The sequence below is a fragment of the Pundamilia nyererei genome, unplaced genomic scaffold (assembly GCF_000239375.1).
Source record: "Pundamilia nyererei isolate P.nyererei 1_Seehausen unplaced genomic scaffold, PunNye1.0 scaffold00544, whole genome shotgun sequence".
NCBI classification, from domain to species: Eukaryota; Metazoa; Chordata; class Actinopteri; order Cichliformes; family Cichlidae; genus Pundamilia; species Pundamilia nyererei.
Genome location: NW_005187945.1, coordinates 36987 through 53455, shown reverse-complemented (window position 1 = coordinate 53455; position 16469 = coordinate 36987). Strand labels below are relative to the sequence as shown.

At 37.7% G+C, this 16469-nt stretch overlaps 2 protein-coding genes across 4 annotated transcripts in view; both read left to right on the top strand.

Annotated features, from left to right (window-relative positions):
• Positions 1-622: 622 nt before the first annotated feature.
• LOC102203620 (low affinity immunoglobulin gamma Fc region receptor II-c-like) lies at positions 623-8564 on the top strand. Of its 3 annotated transcripts, none has more exons than XM_005754328.1 (6): positions 623-730; positions 1768-2028; positions 3341-3589; positions 3780-3908; positions 5890-5961; positions 8418-8564. In XM_005754328.1, exons 1-6 carry the CDS (start codon positions 700-702, stop codon positions 8468-8470), a joined length of 795 nt encoding a protein of 264 aa, XP_005754385.1. In that variant the 5' UTR covers positions 623-699; the 3' UTR covers positions 8471-8564. The 3 variants fall into 3 exon arrangements, with proteins under 3 accessions (XP_005754385.1, XP_005754384.1, XP_013763289.1); XM_005754327.1 differs by having other exon boundaries at positions 8415-8564; XM_013907835.1 differs by lacking the exon at positions 8418-8564 and having other exon boundaries at positions 5890-6718.
• A 7038-nt stretch (positions 8565-15602) lies between these two features.
• Positions 15603-16469, top strand: part of LOC102203333 (myelin-oligodendrocyte glycoprotein-like) — a 2921-nt gene continuing 2054 nt past the window's right edge. Inside the window, exon 1 of the mRNA XM_005754326.1 lies at positions 15603-15700. Coding sequence (XP_005754383.1) covers positions 15613-15700 — 88 coding nt within the window. The 5' untranslated portion in view covers positions 15603-15612. The remainder of the gene's footprint in view (positions 15701-16469) is intronic.

Here is a 16469-nt window from a genome sequence, read left to right as displayed (position 1 = left end):
AGAGAGAGAGAGAGAGAGAGAGAGAGAGATTCGTTTGAAATCGTACTGGTGAGAAAACAAAAGTCTTAAGTTTTGATTGAATGGAAAAGGTGCCCAAAGTATCACTTGTGATAGTGAGCCTCATCAAGCCAGGCGCTCTGGGAATTTTGCTGGCAAACCCTGCGTTACAGTTACCTAATCAAGTCAAATCTGGAGTTTTTGGGGGCGCTGAGGGAAATGCTTTTAGTTGTGCCATTATTGAAAAACAAAAAAAACTTTAGGGGATATCTGCTTTTCTTACCAAAATCCTGCCAGTAACCTGACTCAATTCCAAAGTCTTGTGACATGAAACTTCTTTTGCAACTTGCATGTGCAAACTGCACAAATCAACAAATGCAACTTTAATATAACAGTAACATACGTCCAGACATCAAAATAATTACATTTCTTCTCTAAGTTTTATGCAATGTTTGAAGATTGTTATGCAAGATTTAAGTTTTTCTGCATGAATCTCAGGGCTGTTTTGATTCAGGTCTAATACATTATTAATATACTTCAGGTCTTCAGGGTGAAGAACGTAAACATTTTGCATTTGTGGTTTCAAAAATAAAACTGTGACATACATCCTGCATAATTGTCTTTTTCACTAAGTCAGCACTGAGGTGTGATGCAGCCCCTCCGAAACTCTTCAGTCTGAGAGTCGAACACCAGCCAAGCAGCATGGAGATCACAGCTCTGTGCACAATTATGGGTGAGTACTAGAATGTGTCAAGTCTCCAGTGAGTCTGTGTGTGGGCTTTAGCTTTTGGCTTTAATGAACAGATGGATTAATAGTTCAGCCTTTGATCTTTTCATAACATTAAAGAGAAATCAAGTTTTTGTATTCACATGAATTCAAACATACTTTACAATAAACTGCAAGCTTTGTGATTATTTGATATTACAAGGTAATTGTTACTTTATAATCGTTAAACCATCTTGCAAAACTGAGCAACTTTTACAAGCAAAAAGTTGCCTCATTGTTGCTAAACTTCTTACATTTTATTGCTATCTGTGTTCAGTTTAAAGCTTCAGTATTTTAATGTAGTTTCTAACTACAGAAGTTTTGCTTCATATTTTATTAATTTGAGTTAATTTACCTATGAAGTTGTTTTCAGATAATGAAGTGAAATTAAGCAAATGCTAATTAATTATTGATGTGCTCATGAGGTAAATAATACAATAGACATAGACAAAATAAAAAGAATTGCAGCTGAGCATTTAATTAGGGCATAAAACCGTATTTGCACTCTGACATCCTGATACAGATCACATATTCACCCATAAAGTGCATCGTTCAAAAACCCCACATGTGTTTCATATGAAACCTTGTAACAGGAGATGCAGATGTATCTGTTTTGTGGGTAATATGTGAAGCTTTCATTACATATGTCACGTAACAGAGCTGCAAAGAGGAGACAAATGGTGTCAGTTGTGTTTCTTTTGATTTTACAGTGCATTGTTGTTTCATGAAACAGCAACTGGTGGAAACCATTTAGCATTATTAATTGCAAATACTCTACACTCATTTGGTTTTCTTTCACCCACGACAATGGAGGGAAGCACCTTCTCATCAGTGTTTGGTAGAGAATTTTCACAGAACAGATGCTACAGCAGCTTCAAGAGCAGCTAGACTCAGTTTTAGGTGGTGGTGGCTACCTTATAGCTCAAACCTTATATCTGTTATTGTAAAAGTATTTAGTTGTTTTTCACCTTTCTGTTTGTTGTTTCTTTCTCTGTTTCTTTCAGCCACTTTGAGTATCTTTCCCAACAGATCTCAGTTCTTCAGGTACGAGTCTGTTACACTGAGCTGTGGAGAGCTTAAAAACTCTAACTGGACAATAAAGAGAAACACGTCAACAAAAACAAATGAAGAGTGTTCCAAACACTGGGGTGCAAAAAATGAATCAAACTGCTTCCTTCAAGATGCTTACCCATCAGACAGTGGATTGTACTGGTGTGACTCTGGAGCTGGAGCCTGCAGTGAAGCTGTCAACATCACTGTGACTGGTGAGTTTAAGTACTAAATTGAAGAAGGCGTCATTTGGATTTATGGATCTATGGATTACAGATAGTTCTCATTGCAGAGTTTTGATTGAAATATGACACCAACATGCGGGTGGGATGTTCAGCAGGTTTATGAAGTTTAGCATATTAAAATAGAGAAAAATTTCTAATTAGAATTAAGCACCAATCAACACAGATTTGAACCTAATAGAAAATGTCACCGAGTGGACTGAGAGCATTTAAATTAATGCATCAAATTTCAGGGAAATCCAACCAGTAACCGTTATAGTGGGTCACTTTATGTTAATGTTGTGTTATTACAGACTGATAATGTGATATTAAATATTAAATATGCACCATGAGAAGCCTGACATGAGGATTTGTTGAAACAGCTACAAACCTCATTTATGTTTTCCAGCCAAATGACTTCTTATCCATTGTCTGATATTAATCCTGACTGTGGCCTCCTGATAGCAAACAAGCAGATTCAAAAAACAGACTTTTGCTAAAATACAGAAAAGAGCATTATTATTGTTTTACTTCTTTAAATATCTAATATGAAGCTAGAACCTGCACCCTGTTAGCTTAGCATAAATCATTTAGTTCAAAATAAACAAAAACTTGTATCATGGGGTACAAGCATGCTAACCAGAGGGTGCAGTTCTGGAGTAACTAGGAGAAACATGTAAAGGGTAACTCAACACCTGCAGTTAGCTAAAGAAATTAGCAGAAAATCTAATGGCAGACTCTAATGGGTTTGGATTAAAGTATTGCAATAAGGGTCATTTAGATATTAGTGCATGGACAAAGCTTATTCCAAGCATGGCTAACAGTTAAAGCTTTGAGCTAATACCATAGCTTCGCATAATCAATAATTAGATGAAATGCTGGAGCTAGCTAAAATTATGAACAAAAAGTTATAAATTATTGACCTAAAACGTATGCCCTGCCAGTTAAAATGTTTGGATAAAAATGCAAATTAATATTTAGAACTAAAAATCTAGCTCGGTAAACAAAAAGGATACATTAGTGAAATTTATCGCTACGTGTAATGAAATGAAAAGCTGTTAAATGCAGTAGTAACTTAAAATGGCATCTGAATGGCTGAAATAGCTGAATTCATTCAAACATGCCAGATGTTGAGGAGGAAGTTTTTTTCCATTTTGAGCTTATCTGATCTGGACTATGTCTTGGTTTAAGGAAGAAGGATAGTTTGGATTGACTATGTTTGATTTCAGTTTGTTTTTTTTTTAACTGAAGCTTTGAGCCATATTAAAACCAACTAATTGATCATTTCTGTCATGCTGTTGTTCAGGAGGCTCTGTGATCCTGGAGAGTCCGGTCCATCCTCTGCAGGAGGGCGATGCTGCAACTCTGTGCTGCATGGTTAAACAGACTTCTTTTATCAACCTCCCAGCTGAATTTTATAAAGATGGCCTCCTCATCAGGAACAGCTCTACAGGAATCATGACCATCCTCAAAGTTTCAAAGTCTGATGAAGGTTTCTACAAGTGTACCATCTCTGGTAGCGGAGAATCACCGGACAGCTGGCTGTCTGTCAAAGGTGAGAAGACTGAAAAGTAAAAAGGAAACAAACTTTTTCACACAGCAGATATAACTTCTGTTTCCACATTTGTTGGTGCTTTTATTTGAGCGTAGCACAGAGATCACAGTCTACCAACGCGATAGCCCAAACTTGTTGTTGCGTTTGCATCAAGAACAAACTGTGGTTTCTGTTTTCTATTGTGTTTAAGCTGGGCGACCCAAATCTTTTCACTCCCCTCCTATGTATGTTGTGCTTCCTGTGGTGGGTGTCTGCCTCTCGCTGGCTGTGGTGTTGGTTGTGCTGGTGCTGCTGTTCTGCCTCTGGAGGAACCACAAAGGTCAGTCTGTTTTTGAAGTATATCTGTTAGCCACAGCTTTGCACTTACAGTCATATTCTTTAGTTACTGTAAACACACAGTTTATATCGTTCAATTTCTCATACAGAATCCCGCCGCTAAAATCCAAAAGTGCACTGCTGGTTAGAGTGCCCTAAGTTCCCAATAAATTAAGGTACTTTACTTTATGAAACTATGTACATATTAAGATTATATTATAAGTTTCAAAGAGATTAACTGTTAGTTTTTCAGCGTGGCGATAAAGAGTAAGTTTATCTGTTGTTCTTTCGGCTGTCACAGCAGCAGAACCGCGTACTTGATTTAGTCGATTATTTTCCCCTGGATGGCATTTCTGGGAGGGTTGTGTCACATCAGATAACACCATGCAGTTTCAAAGAGTCAGATTATGCAAATTTCCAGAAGAAAATTATATGTGCGTAGTCATCGCATGCAAGTATCAGCGCATCCCTGCAAACTGAACCTTTGTGGCTCTTTATTTAGTAAAATGAGAATATTGAAACTTAAAAAGTGATCGGACGTAAACAGTGTCTTTGATGCCTTTTTTAAATCTTGGTGCTAGCTTTTACACTCTTAAGCTTAACAACCAATAAAACATCTTAAAAATTATGATACAGTCTAAACAAAGGTGACTGAGAGCGTCATTTCCCGCATAGTTTCTATTCATTTCTAGCAGACCAATTAACTTTGCCTTTCAAAAGATAAAAGAACAATCTTTCAGGTTTTAGATCCTCCCAAATTTATTTTTGAACTTAAAAAAAGAAGACATCTTTTGCTCACAATATAAATATAAATGCACATTTTAAAAATGTGATTAAATCAATTTAAAATGATCTTTGCTTTTTTGTAAATATTTCTTATGTGTACTGTTTATATACACTTAACGAACACTTTATTAGAAGGGCTGTAATGAAACTGGGCTAGTCATTGGACTATTTTTGATTTTGCTGAGTGTTGATATGATTCTTAGTTATTATTTTCCACATCAAAAATGTGTTTTGCTGCATTTCGTTGTGGTTATTTTGCAAAAGCCATGTACTTTCGCTTTGTTCATATCTTCCCCTTTCTGATTGAAGATTTTGGGTCAATTGTTGGCACCAGACATGGTTTTAACACAGGCCGGTACATACATGAGCTGATATACTTAAAACACAGTGGTGCGACTAACGTAAAAAAGTATGAGTGCATCGTGTCTTACATGTTCTTCTGTGTTATCAGCTGTTCGATCTCCTTGGTATGTCTTTGTGTTTCATGAGCTCACTGCAGATCTGATCTCTGTTTAGTCACTATTTGTATGATGAAAGTGTTGAAACTCGCTGCACAGAAACCGTTTATGTTGTATTTGTTTGATTTAGGTCAAAACAGAGGGCCTGTGTGAAAAAACACAATCATCGTTGTTGGTTCTGGTGTGTTTAGACATAACTGTAAGACCAAAAATAATACTTGTAGTATTAAACTATGAAACTATCAAACCCTCCCCCACACTTTTACAGGTTTATGTAAAGACTGCACATGTTCTCCCTGTGTGGGTTTCTTTCGGGTAGTCCAGCTTCCTGCTCACACTGCAAGCCTTAACTGAACTTCCTCGTCTGTATCTGCAGGAGTTTATGCATCGCTGAGAGCTCATTGTTGGGAGACAGCATAAAAAAGCAGCAGATGTTTCCTGGTAAAACAGAGAGTGTCATGTAAAAGCAGGTCACTGAAGACAAAAACCTGGAAGAGCGCTACAGCTTTAAGAATCTAATTTTGATGAATCAACAGCAGGATTTACGTTACAAATGGTTTTCTGTGATGTTCTCTCTTTACTAAGCTGATCTATATTTAGTGATTTAACCGAACAAACTATATAAATGAGATCGATTACATGTAGCAGAGAGCTATATGTTTAACTTTTTACATGTTTGTTTTATGGTCGAAAATCATATTTCCAAGGAGATGTTTAACAGTGAGAAGTGTTGTGCTGCAGGTGAAACTGACCCTGATGTTTCCTACACTGATGTCACCATCGTACCGGAAGTGCAGCCAAAGAGTGACAAAGGTAAAAACACATGCAGAGCTCTTTTCCCACACGTACACAAGAGCCTGAAGCATATGTATGTTATTTATATTACCTCAGTTTTTCCCTTTTGTGGATAGTTATAAAGACTTTATTTGTGCTATGTTATCTGGTCATGAGTGAAACTTCTTTGATCTTTGAGTCAAGTGTAAACGTAGCGTCTGCATGAAACTACGACCTCATTGTTTAATGACACAAGAGTATCAGTCGTTATCAAGGAAGCACACGAACAAGTTTCATTTTGTTAATGATTTATAGAGTCAGTGGAGTATCAGCACATAATAAGATACAAACGATAACTAAACATAGAAAGAAACAAATACAGGTGGGTGGCTCACAGGGGGTTCAGAGAGTTCTAAAAATGTGGTTTCACTTGTGGTCGGGGGGATAAAAACCAGACAGAGAGCACCCATGAGTAATAAAAATATCATCAAAATCTGTTGTGTTCCCAGATTGTTGCGTTTAATGACTTTTGGTTTCTATTTAAATGTTACTATGTTTAGTTTCTCCGGGTTTACTTCTGCCTGGTCTATGGGCATTGCTCATTACATTCTCCTATGCTGCTCTCGTTGCATCTTAGTCCCCCCTACCATGAGGAGAGACTACTCATATTTGATATTTAGGGCCCCGATTTAAAGTCACAATATGACACAGTGTGGCAAGATAGTATACAGTGCTGTGCAAAAGTCCTGAGCTAACCTAATTTTTTTATATTTGGTTTCCAAGGGGTCAGACTTCCCTGTAATCTTTCTCAAAGTGGTCTTGAGCAGTAGTTCTCCAGGCTTTCTGAAGGCCTTTCAAATATTTCTTTTGGACACTGGCTGCTTTTTCACTCTTTTTTATTTTTTATTTACTTTAATTTTTTTAGGGGAATGTGTTTTTTATTTGTTAAGCTACTTAACTCAACTATTAATCACTGAAGTATAAGGAACCTAACCCACTGATGTGTCAACACATAAAGGATTAGCAAAGAACACATTTTTAATTGCATCTTTGTTGCACATAAATATTCCCATTTTGTCATCAGATTCTACAAAAATGCCAAAGATAACACAGTTTGAGAAACACAGCATTTTTGCACCAACACGATGCTTCCCAAAGAACCATTAGCCGAAAATCTTGGAAATCTCTGCACATTTACTGATGCCTCATCAGAATTGGTGTTAAGTGGTAGGGCTGCCATCAAGAACCCATTCTTAAGGTAGGAAAACAGGAAGTGATGGAGTGAATCCCAAATTAAAATATTTGGTTCAAACTGTCATCAGTATGTACAGTGGAGGTCGTGAGAGAGGTACAGTGAGTGTCTACAGCCACCTGTAAAGCTTCCTCACGGTTTTTCATTTCACTTCAGCCAGTGTTTTGGAGATCTTGTCAAAACTGCTGAAATTATGAATACAGAAAAAATACCATCAGGTTTTGATCCACAACGTCTGAAAAGCATCTCAAAGGCAGCAACTTCATTTTTCAGCATGGCAATGATCCCAAACACTGACAATGCATTAGAAACAGAGTGTTAGAAAAACACTCAAAGAAACACTGTCAGTCATGGACTCGCCTCCCTGAGCCCAGGCCTCAACATTGTTGAAGTACGGGATCATATAAAGGTAGACAACATCTAAAGAAGAGCTTTGAATGTCCTTCAAGAAGCCCGGAGAACTATTCCTGAAGATGACGTAAAGAAACAAGAACGCTGCAGAGTTCAGGCTGTGTTGAGGAATAACACAACCTTCAACTTTGTAAGACCTGTACAAGCTTTCATTGCCTAATATACTGTGATTCTATGTTTGCACGTTTCACTGCATCATTGCGTCCATTTTCCATATAAGACAGGCTGAACTCTGTCCTCTCTCCTTTAAATGCATTTTAGGGATTTTTCACATGGAGTACTAACTTTACTTTCTGGTCATTGCTCAGCCTCCCTCAGCGCCTTGCATTTGGTTCCTCTACCAGGCCATGACGTGTCTTAGTGACAGAAACAGAGAAAAGTGGCTTATAAATGACTGCTGTGTCCTGTACCATCACAGAGATTCTTTTAAATGTAAAGACTTACTGCATTTCCTATTATTGGTACACAAAGATCTTCCTTAATAATAATGTTAAAAATGTTTTAGCATCAAAATGTATGCAGTGCTTACAGTAAAAGTATTCATTATAAAGAATTGCCCATTACTACAGGTGAGTACTGATTCACTGCAACACTTCAGCGCTGAATGTAGAGGCAGTTATATTTTAAGGGGGCGGGGACACCCCCTTCATACTGTGTGAGAGTCACTGAAAAATGAAGCGTGAAACAAAGAAAGCCCACACATCTGTTCCCTGCCTGGTGTCACTGTAAGTAGATGTTTTAAAAATGTATAGCATGTGATGAAGTGTAGTTGAACTTTAATGTCTGCATGTTGTTAGTAGTTTAACAGTTTGCATCTTTGTGTCTTTAGCAGAAACAGATTCTGAAGCAACTTTCTATTCAACAATCAAACCAGCAGCCAGCTGAGCGGAGACATCAGAGTCTGTGCTGGGATCTATTTTTGTTTCGTCTTCATGTATAAAAACTGTAAATGTAAACTGAGCCGAGTCCTGCTGCAGCTGAAGACGCATTTGTTTTGCATGCACTGCTGTAAAATCATAGACTTTTGTTCTTAAACTATTTATTGTTTATTCTTTTTGTCATTTTTTTGCTTGTGATTTTTTTTAAATTAATTTTTTAATATAACTCATGAATAACAAACAAACACTTCCAGCTTGGCAGTTGAAGAAGTGAATGACAGAGTGCTCAGTTTCTGTTTTTCAGCGGTGTATTGAGTAACCTGTTCTACTGCTATGAATGAAGCTCGGAAAATAGAAAACTGGAAAATGTACTCCAGAATTACCCGACTGAGCCAGTCCCTTGCAATTTCTCATTACAGTTTCTGCTTTCACGTGTACAAGTGAAAGTTCCTTAATATGTTTATTATGTGTGGATCTGTTTATAGAAACTGAGCAGACAGGGACTTCCCACTAATTTACTCATGATTAGCTCACTTCCTGTTCCTTCTTTCCACTGTATCTGATTTCATTCAGATACTCAGAGCTCATCAACAGATCCTGTCAGGCTCTAATTTTAATCAGGTTTTTAGAAATGTGGTTTTCATTTAATCATTGTTTCAACTGCATTTAAAACTTCTTCAATTTTACCATTTATATCTTTAAATCACTGAATTTATGCTTTGTACTTTCCCGCAAACACTGACTCATCCACTTGTTTGCCCCAGGCTTCTCCATGTGAGAGGAAACTCAATCCACGTGTCCTAGAACTATCTTGTAATCATACTAATGAAAGCAAGTCATGACAAAGCTGTTTTTCTATTGCATTGTTTCCAGTTTTTTCAGGTGCCAAGCTTCTGTTGTTTTATTATTTAACCCTGAGTCTGTCATATGATAGTCAGGTGAATATAAGTTTCTTGTACTTTCCCTGTAGCTCACTGCAGCCCTCAAAGATGATGAATTATTTTGTCATAAAGTTGTTTATATTTACTTTAAAAAGAGCAAATCTGTGGTCTAAATAAATAAGATATGTAAATATAAATGTTGTCCTTCCATTTTAATTTGGTGGTCTGTCAGAGCAAAGAACCAGTTTACTGAATGAAAGTGCAAACACAGTTTCAGTCTGAAACCTCAGCTTGTGCGACATTTTAAGACAAAAACAAAACAAATATTTAAAAACTATTTCTTGCTTGACTCTAATGTCATGTGATTAAAAACTAACACAGTACAAGATTTAATTATAAGTTCATTTATTTACATTAAAAGGCGAGCTCTGCAACCTCACATCTATTGAGGTCATTTCTAAGAGTCGCATTGATTTTGACAGTATAAAGTCACCATTCGCGCCCACGTCTGAAGTATTTTTTCTAGTAAAAGATAAAAGGCTGAGACGGCAGGAGACTTTAATGAGGCACAAGCTAGCTTCACTTTTTAATTGTAATTTTTTAATTTTATTTTTACATCCAAATCACAGCAACAGCAGTTGCTTTAATGTGCTTTATATACTGTAAGGTAAAGACTCTACAATAATACAAAAAAAAAAAACTTTTCAGGTGAAACTACAATCTGTGAAATCTTCACCTATAATCATCGTTTCACAGTGTGGCACCATTCTGAAATGGAAAATGACTCTAATTCAATTCAATTCAATTTTATTTTTATAATGCCAAATCACAACAACAGTCTCCTCAAGGCGCTTTATATTGTACAGTAGATCATACAATATACAGAGAGAACCAAGCTCAGGGAGGGGCGGGGCCATCTGCTGCGACCGGTTGGGGTGAGAGAAGGAAGACAGGATAAAGACATGCTGTGGAAGAGAGACAGAGGTTAATAACAGATATGATTTAATGCAGAGAGGTCTGTTAATACATAGTGAGTGAGAAAGGTGACTGGAAAGGAAAAACTCAATGCATCATGGGAATCCCCCGGCAGCCTACACCTATTGCAGCATTACTAAGGGAGGATTCAGGGTCACCTGGTCCAGCCCTAACTATATGCTTTAGCAAAAAGGAAAGTTTTAAGCCTAATCTTGAAAGTAGAGATAGTGTCTGTCTCCTGAATCCAAACTGGAAGCTGGTTCCATAGAAGAGGGGCCTGAAAACTGAAGGCTCTCCCTCCCATTCTACTTTTAAATACTCTAGGAACAACAAGTAGGCCTGCAGAGCAAGAGCGAAGTGCTCTAATAGGGTGATATGGTACTACAAGGTCATTGAGATAAGATGGGGCCTGATTATTTAAGACCTTGTATGTGAGGAGCAGGATTTTGAATTCAATTCTGGATTTAACAGGAAGCCAATGAAGGGAAGCCAAAACAGGAGAAATATGCTCTCTCTTTCTAGTCCCTGTCAGGACTCTTGCTGCAGCGTTTTGGATTAACTGAAGGCTGATAGACTCTGCCCCCTAGTGGTAATTTCCAAAATTGGATTTCTTTGTGTTTTTGAAGTTTCAAGCACTTGAGTGGTGACATGTGTGTTTGTTTGTTTAAAATCACAACTACAAAATAAATAAATAAATAAATATCATGATTAAAAATATGATATTGTTGCTCATGTTGTTTTGGGGGATGATGAGTTTTAGGTTTGAGTTGTGGCAGAAGGAGAGCAGCAAGAGTGAAAGGGAAGGTTCATGAGGTGGTAGTGAAGCCTGCTATGATTTATGGTTTGGAGACGATGGCGCTGACAGAACGACAGAAGGCCGAGCTGAAGATGTTCAGATTTGGACAATTCAGTCGATTTGCCAATCTCACCACTCTTCATGCAGTTCTCAAAACAGTCAGGGCATTTTTCATAACACAGACTCGCCTGTGCAGAAGATACTAAACAAATTGCCAAATGAACATTCAATAATTGACTTCAACTCTATAATGAATAGAGAAAAACCTTTCACCACACTTTTTTCTCAAAACCTTTCTGACTTTAGAGAGAGTTCTGCAAAAATGTAGGCGTCCTGTAGAGTAACATATTTTCAGAAACAAAAATCAGATCTGAAGGATTTTCTGAAACTTTACAAAACTGATGAAAAGTTTAAGTAAAACATGTGAAACTATATTTATCAGAAAAGAGATAAGGAAAATATATACAACCTGAGAACATCGGACCAATTACTGTACAGTCCAATAAAGTCAGCTACATACATTCAGCAGCCACTTTATTAGGTACACCTCTTCCACAGCTAGTCACAGTAATCCAAATATCTAATCAGCCAAATACATCAGCAACAACTCAAAGCATTTAGGCACGTAGACACGGTCAAGACAGCAAACATTGAGAAAATATCCAGTGAGCAGGAAATTAACTCACCTGACTGTTCATTACAAAGAAGCTACTGCAGAAGAGCATCTCTGAAAGCACAACACACCTGACCTTGAAGTAGATAGGCTACCGGAGCAGAAGACCACTCTGGGGACCCCACCTTTCAGCTAAGAACAAGAAACTAAGACTACATTTCACATGGACTCACCAAAAGTAGACAACAGAAGACTGGAAAACACTCCAATGGCCTCCAGTCACCAGATCTGAATGCAGAGCATCTTTGGATGTTGGAAAGTGAGAGACCTACAGTTGTGACAGACCAAAGATGATGCTGGATATCTACTCTCATGTGGACTGGGTAATGCATTAGGGACTAAATGATTGTTTGATGGAAATGAAAATGATAAAACTACAAAGAACAACCTAAAAATCAAAGCAGAAAAAATATGTGGTAGGCTGACATTTCATTGCATCATCTAAAAATGGTACTCAGTAGTTTGTATGGCCCCCCATGTGCTTGTATGAATGCTGGACAGCATCAGGGCATGTTCCTGCCTGCATGGATATACCTCCACAGACCATCGATGACCGACCACAAAACCGGTTATGCTGAATGATGTTACAGGCAGCATAACGTTCTCCATGGCTACTCCAAACCATGCTAATTCTGGTATCCTAAGGCAAATGTCAGTTGAGCTCCACAGTGCCAGTTAATAGGCACAGGCCCACTAGAGGGCGTCAGCCCCTCAGGCCACCATCATGAAATCTGTTTTGGACTGTTTGGTCAGAGACATTCATATCAGTGTCCTCCTTGAGGTCATTCTGTAGCTCTGGGAGTGCTCCTCCTGTTCCTCCTTGCACAAAGGAGCAGGTAATGGTCCTGCTGATGGGTTAAGGACCTTCTATTTCCCTGTCCAGCTTTCCTAGAGTAACTGTCTGTCTGCTGGAATCAGCTCCATGCTCCTCAGACTGTGCTGGGAGACACAGCAACACACCATCCGGCAATGGCACTTATTGATGTTCCAGAGAACATTCCTTTCAGATTGTTTCAGATATTTTTTTGAAGAACACTGCACACCATGCTAAATAATATAGTATTTTTACAAAATAGCTTGTTGGTGCAAAAATACAGCTTTATTCCTGATAAACAGTGCTACCCTTGGTGATTCATCATAGATTCAGCTATAAAACTGGGAACAATTTTTTTTTGTTTGCTTGTTTTTGGGCGTTTGTTTTACAGGTTGCTAGTAACAAAATGCCTAAACATGCTATTTAAATTGGTTCTTTGTTGTCTGTTTGTCTTTTTTAGTCAAAACACTGGTTCATCCCTTGAGTTAGATCCCTTTTTCATGCTGGGACCCTTCATAGATCAGTATTGCTTAAGAGACAAAAACATTCCTGTGACTATACCGCTTACAAGAACTGGCCTGAAAAATAAGTGAAAAAGCAGCCAGTGTTCAAAGAAAAAGTCTGAAAAACATTCAGAAAGCATGGAGATTAAATATGATCTTTGGTCATTTTTTTAAGGATCACTTTTTGGAGGAAGACGAACAACTTTATTGACTGACCAACGTATTTTCATGTTGTGGCCTTCATCAGGGTCAAGGTCACAGCCGGAAGGCGTTGGTCAGTCAGTAAGCAAGCAAGCAATTTATTTATATAGCGCTTTCAGATCAGCCACCAGCTGAACACAAAGTGCTGTACACTTGACATGCCAAACATGATACATTGAGCATGTTAAAAAAAAATGAGAAAAATAGTAATAATAATATAAGATAAGTAAAACATACATATATAAAAAAAAACCCACACACATTTAAAACAATAAAATCAGCACATTAGATTAAAAAAAATAAAATCAGGGTCAGACTGTGTCATAAGCCAAAGAGTAAAAATGGGTTTTAAGACGTGTTTTAAAAGTGGACAGTGGAGTTGTTCCTTTTCCCTTTAAGTGTTGCTGGAGTTCCTGCATTGTGATTTTTTCATCCATGTATCTTGGAAACAGGTGAAGTTGTGCCAGAAATGTTTGCAAAGATCACTTTTTTTTAAAAAGTGAGCACCCAGAGAGCTGCCCAGCCAGGCAAGATAAACTTTACTCGTCACAATGACACTTCTTCCCTGTCTCTGTCAGTCCCTGCATCCTTAAATGTCTCCAGTTGTCCCGAGTTCTCTTTGCCTGTTTCCTTGGTGTATTTAAACCCCTGTTCCTCTCTGTCCTCATCGTCTGTTGTCCTCATCTCTGCTATCAGTCATCATAATTTTACCATCTCTGTGCAAGTCTGCAAATTTCTTTATTAAATCATAAGATTCTTAAATTTGCCAAGTCTCTCTGTGCCTGGGTCCTCGTCTCAAAACATGACATCACTGTTTTGTACATTTTAACACAATTTAATTCCCATATTTGTGAAAGAAAAGCAAAACACTTTTTCACAGTCTGTAACAAAACCATCAAATCTGATCAAGGTTATTTAAATGCTGCAAAAGAAGAATGGATTGGAATAGAAAAAAATACATATCCTAACCTTCATTACAGGGGGAAAATGATGAATGATGCTGTAAGATGATGATGAGTAAGAAGTAAACTGAGTGCATTTTTTTGGACAGAGATTCACTTTTAATGTGTATGTATAATATAATACAGATACATACAAATTACACTCCAAAAATAGAGTCCTTGAAATGTACAAATGCGCAAAATATTGATTAAAAAAAATTATAAAAATGGAGGCAACTCTGGAACAAACCATTTGGGATGTGGGGGGTTTGGGGGTGTGGGGGGTATCTATACTTTTTTTGTTAAAATGTTACGTCTCAACCAAGTACTGAATGCTTTTTATATTTTTAGTAGTGTGTCACACAAACAGCAGATATTGTCAAAAAAAGTAAGAAATCTTTGGGGGTGCTTTGATTCATTTTGAATGGGCTAAAATCGCCCTGGTTTAAGGCTGAATTTTGTCTTTGACTTTTGGCTGTGAGTATCTACACCTACCCACTACAGTGTGGGTGTAGATGTGTAGACCTTTCACTCTTGTGTCATCAGCTTCACTCCATCCACCCTCTCTCTGAATTCCCCTGAACCAGGTCCCTGAACTGGATAAGATGTAAAGAAAATTAATATGTGTGTGGATTAAGATTATTACGCTGGAAACACAGTTAGAATAACTAAAACTTTAAAACATGTTTAAAAGCGGGAGTAGAAAAAAATAGAAACTAAACGCACGTCAGCAGGAAGCCACTGCTCCTTCTTCTTATTTTATTTTCACTTTCAGACTCAGACTCACATGAAGTGCTTCCTTCCTTCATGTTACTGAAGAAAACAGCCTGTTTTATAATTTTTTCTCGTCTCCATGAAGAGAATGGTGGTGACGATCAGCTAATTAAGCTCCTGTCTGAACAGGTGAGCTGTTTCTTCTCTGTCATTCAGCTGTTGTGCAACTCTTGCTGCACAACAGCAGTGTGTGAAATAAAGAGGAACTAACTGCTGCTTTTGACTTTTGTGGGCTGTGAACTTTTTACTGTTTACTGTAAACAAGCAGACAGTAATTAATAGGAATTTCCCGTCACTTGACTTGGAGTTTTTCAGGCTTCCTTTACTGTTGCAGAAAACCTCCTGTTTTTCTGGCACTAAAATTCCTGCTAACACTTATGCAATCTTGTGTTATTATTATTATTATTATTATTATTATTATTATTATTATTATTAATGGCACCTGGAAACAGGTAAATACAGGGGGCAGGGGGCGCCTGGGACAAAAAAAATAAGCGCTTTAAAATTGTTGCGAAGTGGGCGGAGGGAGAGAGAGACAGACTGGTATTTATCAGCTGCTGTCAGTCAGCGTCTGTCTCACACTCACTGTAGATGGATGTAGCAGAGTTTAGGTTCAGTGTGTCTCTCTCAGCTTTAAAGCTCACCTTTATGCTGCTTTTCGCTCTCACACCTGTTGAAGGTAAGATTTCTCTGCCATATGAGTCCAGTTTTGTTTAAGCTTTAATTCATGTTAGTCGTATTTTTCTAGTGTTTCCGATGCACCTTGAATGTCTGTCAATGATGCAAATTATTAAACTTGCTTTAGTTACAAATATAATTTGTTGGAGCCAAGTCCAGGCCAATATTTTACTCAGTTGCGTCATGCCATATTTAAGTATTTGTCATGATCTTTAAGTTTCTATTATAATCTTGATCATTTTATGTTATAATGTAATATGTTGTGCTCCATAAATTAATCCTGCTTTGTTAGTCTGTTGTTGTTGTTGTAAAGTGTTGATAGATGTCGTAAAAGGGGTGTGTATTTGGCCCGCATGCAGAGGGGTGTGGGTAAAAGGTTAGGTAAGGAAGCAGGACGTGGAGCAACAGTTTTCTGACCGTCGCCGTTTTAATGTTATTTTTTGTTGTAACATAAAGGGAATATAAACGGAGCTCCCACCAGAGGCATTTGTTTTGTACCTTTCGATTTGTATGGAAAATAAATGTTTTGCCCCTTTTTTCCTTCGCCTCGTTTTTTGCTACTGGAAGACATCCAAGCGACTTAACAAGAGCACGAGTCAGAAACTTTACGTCCTGCAGAAGCGGCAAAGAAGGACCGAAAGTTGCCGCTATATAATTTAATGGGAGTATTTAAAAACAGTGGCAAACTCAGTGATGATGTAGCAGCAGTCTTATACTGGCTGATGTTGCAGATGTTTCACACTGTAAATAAAAGCAGACGCTGTATTCAA